The following is a 7,479-nucleotide window of genomic DNA, read 5'->3' on the forward strand; positions in this document are numbered from 1 at the left end:
AGGCTGTCAATCACAGAAGCAAAGCCCAAACCACACCCACTGCCTGGAGTCCATTCTGACCCACAGCGCCCCTAGAGGACAGAGTGGAACTGCCCCCAGGGTCTCCAAGGCTGTGATCTCTACAGCAGCAGACTTCCTCATCTTTCTCCTGCAGAGGGTGGGTTCCAATTGCTGACCTGTTGGTCAGCAGCCCAATGCTTTAACCACAGTGCTACCAGAGCTCCTGTCAGTTACCACTCAGGGGAATAAAGGCGTGTTGAGTGGGCTCAGGGCTCCCAGGCCGGTATGAATGGGTAACACGCTCAGTTGCTGAATCTGGAGTTCCTAGTGCACCCAGTCACCTCAGGAAAAAGGCCTGGGAATCGACTTCCATAAAAATCAACCCCTGAGACTGTGGCCCCAGCTGCCCTTCCGGTCTGGAGTTGAACCCACTCCTATGGCTTCCAGCCAAACAAAAGACAGGCATAGGAACAGGTTTGCTGGTCTGATAGAGCCTGGTGAAACCACTGAGACTATGGCGCCTAGTTGCCCTTCAGGTCTGGAATTGAACCCACTTCTGTGGCTTCCAGCCAAACAAAAGACAAGCATAGGAACTGAACATTTACATTAGGTAGATACACTCCTTGGAAAGATCAATCATGGGAGAATAGAAGGGCAGTGTATGCACAGGGAGACAGCTGGGGGAGCAGGAGTGCATGGGAGGGAAGGGACACAGGAAAGAGGTAACTATGGGGAGGAAGTGGGAGGGGAGCTGTTGCATTGTAGAAAATTGCAGTTAATGTCATGAGACAAAGTATATGTGAACTGCTGTATGGAAGATGAATTTGCTCTGTAAACTTTCACCCAAATCACAAAATAATAAAGTCAACCTACTGAAAACCCTATGGTACACAGTTGTTCCCTGTACAAACAGGTTGCCCTGAATTAGAGGTGACTTGGTGGCAAGCAGAGTATCTGTGACAAGGATACTGGGTCAGTGGGGCTTGGGGGGGGCCCGCTTGATAATCCTCATAATGGCTCCGCCATTGTCTGAGAGCCGTCCAGACAACCCCGAGCTCAGAAGCGTGTCATGTTTTCCTACTGGCTCCCGTTTTCCTGAGAGGCTGGAGGCTTGGTCTATCTATAAGGACCATTTCCTTTCAGAGAAGGGTCGACCCCTCCATGAGCACTGAGCTATGGGGATGGTGTATCAGGGGCTTACAGACTCCTTCCGGAAGGGCAGTGGGCATGCAGGGTGCACATACCTGCCGGACCACGGGCTGGGCTCGCTCACAAGGATTCAATGGTGTAGTAGGCAGCTCCCAGGACTCCCAGGACCACAACAGCGGTCCCGAGAGCTTGGAGTACGTAGGTTGCGATGGACTGAATGTTTTCTTCCAGATTTTCTGTAAAGCAATGCAGAAATCCCACTAGGCATGAGTGCCTGCCTCTGGTCAGGGAAAGCTGGAGTCGCAGGGGCCCCTCGGGATCGCACGAGCACCCCTCCTCCTCAGGGAGCACCCCTACCAACAAATCCCAGCCACAAGACCTCCCTGGATCTGAACAAGCTGGGCGGGACACAGGACCCCTTACACCCTTTGAGGTGGGGACAGGTTACAAAGGTGGTGAAGCCCTGACAGGCCGCTGTGTGACAGGCCCTATGCTAGGCCCCTCACACCCAACGTCTTCTCCATGCCTCACAACTAGCCCACAAAGCACGTAGGTCCGACTGCTAACTCCACTTCAGAGACAAGGAACCTCAGGGGATAATGTATGGTGCCCACCACACAGGCCAGGGAAACACACGATCCTGTCAGTGACGGCGAGGAAGTCATCAAAAAAAAAAAAAAAAAAGGTAACACCTATTCGATAAGAAGCCTATGAGGAAGGATCCTCATTTAATGTGAGTAGTATTTTAAACCCAACACCAACATTACACTCCACTGAGAAACGTAAAGACTTTGGAGGGAGGTGCTTCACTTCGAATAAAAATAAGAGCACATGTCTTACCCTGGCCGAACTGGGCGCCTATCCTTTCCCCCTCACTGTCCTAATGCTGATTCCTGCTTTTGCTGTTTTCCTCCACCTAGAATGTCCCATCTTTTTATTTTAAGCCAGAGAGATGCTTTGAGGCTCAGTTCAAATGCCATTGTTACTACAAAGTCTGCCCACACCACAATCCGAAGCAGCTACTCTCTTCTGAAACCCTGAGCCTCGCCCCAGGACACACATTCCCTCCTGCTCCTCATCCCCATTTCTCACATACCCCTTAGCTTACCGTGCAGACTGTCAAGTTTTAAGGGTAAATGTTTCCTGTTCAGAGTGTCCCACTTAGTAACCTGTGCAGACTGGGTTTTTCTCAACAATCCTCGTGAGTTTTAAACTGATATGAAAACATGGCATAATTTGGTACTAGAAGGATGGGAAAGCTCAGTGTTGGAGGAAAGGGTTAAAGAGGGCAGCCCTTCCTTGATGAGGCCTAGAAAGTGATAGCCATTTGGGGGGGTGTACTAGGTACTAGAGCTTCTCTGGGACATACTCTCTAATATTTGGGGGACGTACTAGGTAACAGAGCAGTTTTGGTTCTAGACACAGCCCCAGTATCTGTTCGCTGCTCCTCACACTTATAAGAGATGGTGTTTTTCCACTTAGGGACTGGAGGGGAACTTGATGGGGGAGGGGTAAGGAAGAGGAGGAGGCTGAGGAGGAGGGGGGGCGGGCTCTGCTCCTGGGTTCGGGGTATGACGTCCCAAGTGGAAGGGCCTCCCCCAGGAGATCTGTGAGGCTCTGGGGATGGCGGAGCTCCTCTAGGGTCCAGATGAGTTGGGGAGCTCAGAGGTGGGGGTGGGTGGGGACCCCGCTCCTCCTTTGCATATAACCCAGCCCCACCGAAGAACAGAATAACATCTTCAGCCTGCTCCTTCAGCCTGGACAGGGGCCTCGTCAGGTAGGCCAATGGCTGCCACTGGTGGCTTTGTGGAGGAGGAAAACATGGCCAGATACTGTGTGGGACACCATGGGCGTGCAGCCACAGGCCACCCACAAAGTGCCTGAGAGGCCCAACAGAGGATCGAGGACTGTGCACAGAGGGAGTTACAGCCACTCGTTGCCACTAAACTCGGGGAAGTCACGCAGGTGAAACATCTGAAGCCCTCGGCCACGGTGTGGGCCACGGAAGGAAGCGAGTGGCCACAAAGCTCCTGAGGGAGGGCATCTATGAGGAGAAAAGAAATTAGAGACCCCTAAAAGAAGCAGTTCTCAAGTAAGGAAGACAAGAAGCACCTCTCTGTGCAGCTGGGGCGCCCTGGCTGGCGGGTCCCTGTCAAAAAGGGCCCTGCCTGCCAAACTCCAGGCAGCGGCCACTCTGCGGAAAACCTTTCCTCGTGGGCTTAAGGAAGTGACACCTCACCGTCAATCAGGTGGAAATGTGTGCTCTGAGGCTCCAGCCCCCCGTGTGTCAGGACCTGTAGAAAGTGAGGAGGCTTGGGGTTTCTCTCCCTGGGAGGGGATGCCAGTCCCGAGGCATCAGGGCATCGGAGATACGGCTGTGGCACTGCCCCAGACGACGCCAGCAAGCAGAGCTGCCTGGGCAACGGGCACAGGAGCAGAAGTGCGGGCCCACATGGGTCAGAGGCCCTGGTGGACAGAAAAGGAGAGAGGTAAGCGACCAGCTGGCTCTGCAGCCTCGAACTGGGAAGACACCGTCGGGGAAGGCTCAGCCGCCACAATGATAGGATTAACGAGGAGACCCTGCACTCAGAGGAACCACTGAGGACTCCAGGAGGGCAGTTCTCCAACAAAACGTTCTCTTAACAAACAGAGGAGAGGACTGTCTCAGAAATGGTGGTTCTGTGGGCCACAGCTACCTGGGAAGAGGTCCTGTGCCCATATTCACATCACTATCAATCCATCACAATCCTACCAAGTGCGCTGTTCTCATTTTACAAATAAGGAAACTGAGGCTCAAAGGATTTAGGCTCGTGGGTGGTGCAAACATGAAGCACTCGGCTGCTGCCTGCAAGGCTGGAGGTTCAAGTTGTGCCTCGGAAGAAAGTGCCTGGGATCAACTTCTGAAAAATTAGCCACTGGAAACCCCATGGTGCATGGTTCTACGCCGACCACATGGGGTCACCGTGAGTCGGAGACGACCGGACGACAACTGTTTGTGGTTGCTTTTCCCTCACAGCAAGCGAACTGCCAAGGTGGACTTCAACCCCGGATTCCTCACTCTCAATTCAGTGCTCTTCCCAGAGGACTCACAGGAAGTGATGTAGGCAGGTGACAGCTCACCCCATGAGAGGCCATGCTGGGAGTCCTAAAATTGTTTCTGGCTGCCTCATGTCACATATGCAGGGTTCATTGCTTTCGTCCAGAAGACAATCCCTGCTCTAGTTTACACACTTGGAAATACTTCCCTGAACTTGTCTTCCGTTTCCATCCCAGCAGAACTCAGAGATGGTGCCCTCTCCTGTTAGGAAGAGGACTGCGGCCGGGTAACTCCTTCCTCATGCAGCTCTTCCAGATGCTTCCAACTGTCAGCTCTGTGAGGGACTCCCTGAGTGGTGTAAATGGTCGGTACCTTGGCCGCTGACCGAATGGTCGGAGGTACGAGTCCACCCAGAGGCACTTCAGAAGGCCTGGTGCTTCACTTCCCAAAAATCAGCACTGAAAACCCTACGGATCCAGCTGTATTCTCATGAGTTGAGATCAACTCAACAAGTGGGTTTTTAAGGTCCAGGAAGCCAATGGCCAACCTGGCAGACTGGACACACTTCCTACTCAGAGCTCCGACAGATGCTTCTCCTGGAATATGCGGTTTTAAATGCAAGACTTTAATTTTTTTTTTAATTAAAAAAAATTGAGGTATCATTCACATACTCCAATTCATGCTTTAAGAGTGTACATTTCAGGGAAGGGAGGGGAGGGAACACTGCAAAAATAAAAAATAAGAATCAGTGAGGTAAAAAAAAAAGAGTGTATACATTTCAGTGTTTTTGGTATACAGGCAATACCCAGATGACAAACGTTCAACTTTCATACAACCTGTAGTTCTGAACCAACCCTGGTAAAGCCTATTATATTAAAAAAATTTGAGATACATACATTGATTCGTAGTAACAAAGCCAATGTTTTGACACACATCCAAACATTATTATTATTCACTGTATTATTATGTTAAAGATGTTTTAGTGTCTCTGGAAGTGTTTCTTTAATATGTTTTATGCATAGAAAGGTACACTATATACTCAGACAAACATTTGACTGACTGACCTTAGATATGAACCTAACTATTCCAAGTAACGTACACATTTGACTTAAAGACAGAGTTAGGAATGGACTTGTTTGTGATCAGGCACTGCCTGATCATCAAGTTATGTGACCACCACCTATTTAACTCCAGACAAATGTCATCACTCCAAAAAGAAACCTTGGATGCAACAGCAGTCACTCCCCAGCCCAGGCAACCTCAACTCTCCTTTCTGTCTGTAGACATTGGCCCATTCTGGACATTTCATATACATGACATCGCACAATATGTGTTGTTTTGGGAACGGGCTTCTTTCACTTAGTGTGGTACATCTGAGGCCCATCCATACCATAGCATGTATCAGTACTTCATTTCTTTTCATTGCCAAATAGCATTCTGTGGCATGGACACCAACCAGCTGTCATCGCGTCAGCTCTGAGCCAGGGCAGCCCCATGTGTTGCCATGCAGAACTGGGCTTCAGGCGGGTTTTCAAGGCTCTGACCTTTCAGAAGCTGATCACCCGGCCTTTCTTCCAAGGTGCCTCTGAGTGGGTTTGAACCACCAACTTTTCGTTAGTAGCTGAGTGCTTGCACCACTCAGAGTTTGCTAATGTATGGATCTGCTCATCAGCCGATGGACATTTGGGTTGTTTCCACTCTTGGGCTATTTGGAATGCTGCTGCTCTAGACAGTCACACACAAGTTTCTGTGTGGCAGTGTGTTTTCACATCTCTTGGGTATATACCTAGGAGTGGAATTGCTGGGTCACATGGTAACGCTAAGGACCCTGGTGGCACAACATTTAAGTGCTTGGCTGCCAACTGAAAGGAGAGCCATCCAGCAGCTGACCAGGAGAGAGATCTGGCAACCTGCTGCCATAGAGATTACAGCCAAAAACACCCTATGAGACAGTTCTACTCTGTCACACAGGGTCACATGAGTCGGAATTGACCCTACAGCACCCAACAACGTGCCAAACTGTTTTCCAAAGAGGTTGTAGTCTTTTAAATTCCCACCAGCAGTGTATAAGGACTCCAGTTTCTCTATATCTTTGCCAACGCTTCTTGTGGAAGACCTATTTTCTTCACAAAGTGCAGTCCTTCCCCTCGGGGCCCTCCCCTGTGATCTGCGGCCTTCCACTCCACTCTGGCTCTGGCAGAGGAAGTGGGGGAGGGGTCCACGGCAACCATGACGAGCCACCGTTTCCTGCTTTGCCTCTTCAACAAGCCGAGTGTGGTGATGTTCACATCTCTACTCCTCTCCGGGGGTGACAGCCACATGCATTCATTCCGTTTTTCACTTTCCACAGATTCCATCTCAGAAGGCCACAAGGCAGAAACGTTTACCTCAGCCGTAGATGATCATACTACATAAAATACGTAATGTGACCCTCAACACCCTTGCCGTGTGTCAAGGGGTTGACTCTTAGCCACAGAAATACTACCACCACAGCGATGCCCGGGGCTCAGCACTGGCATCTCTCACTTCTTTCCAGCTCATGCCACCACAGAGGGAGAAGCCAGGCCCAGGGAGCATGGCCGGCTCAGGGCCACCCCGCCCCAGGCACTGGCCCACGCTGGATCTGGGAGCAGCTCCGGGGAGGGTGTTCTTCCTCTCAGGAAGACTACCAGCCCTCTCAGGTTCCAAAGGCCTCTGCTCAGCTAAGAGCGAGGACTCTGAAGTCAGGATAGACTGATGTTCCTCTTCTAGTGCCACACTTGTGAGTGGGTTGTTTGACTTCTCTGAGCCTCAGTTTCCACATCTATAAAATGGAGATGATAATAAACCTATTGGCGTCAAGTCGATTCTGATTTACAGCGTCCCTAGAGGACAGAGTAGCACTGCCCCATAGGGTTTCCAAGGCTGTAACCCCCAGATGCTCCATGAGAGAAAGATGGGGACAGTTTGCTTCTGTAAAGATACACAGTCTTGAAAACCCAATGAGGGTTCCTATGAGTCCAAACTGACTAGATGGGAGTGAGGTTTTTTTTTTCTTTTTGAATCTTTATGGAAGCTCTGGTGGTGCAGTGGTTAAAGCATTCAGCTGCTAACCACACTCTGCAGGAGAAAGATGAGGCAGCCTGCATCCGTAAAGACTTGACAGCCTTGGAAACCCTACGGGACAGTCCTACTCTGTCCTGTAGGGTCCCTGCGAATCGGAATCAACTCAATGGCAGTGGGTTTGATCTTTTTTTTTTTTTTTTGGTTTCTGACCTAATAATTAACATAACAGAAGAGTCTCTATTTCCAAA

At 50.4% G+C, this 7,479-nt stretch overlaps 1 protein-coding gene across 1 annotated transcript in view; it reads right to left on the reverse strand.

Moving 5' to 3' along the window:
• Positions 1-1,279: 1,279 nt before the first annotated feature.
• The window catches only part of SPATA3 (spermatogenesis associated 3), a 7,733-nt gene continuing 1,533 nt past the window's right edge, over positions 1,280-7,479 (reverse strand). Inside the window, exons 2-3 of the mRNA XM_007943852.1 lie at positions 3,444-3,615; positions 1,280-1,385 (exon numbers count right to left, since the gene is read on the reverse strand). Coding sequence (XP_007942043.1) covers positions 1,280-1,385; positions 3,444-3,615 — 278 coding nt within the window. The remainder of the gene's footprint in view (positions 1,386-3,443; positions 3,616-7,479) is intronic.

The sequence above is a fragment of the Orycteropus afer genome, unplaced genomic scaffold, assembly GCF_000298275.1.
Source record: "Orycteropus afer afer isolate SDZICR_OR568_19922 unplaced genomic scaffold, OryAfe1.0 scaffold00006, whole genome shotgun sequence".
NCBI classification, from domain to species: Eukaryota; Metazoa; Chordata; class Mammalia; order Tubulidentata; family Orycteropodidae; genus Orycteropus; species Orycteropus afer.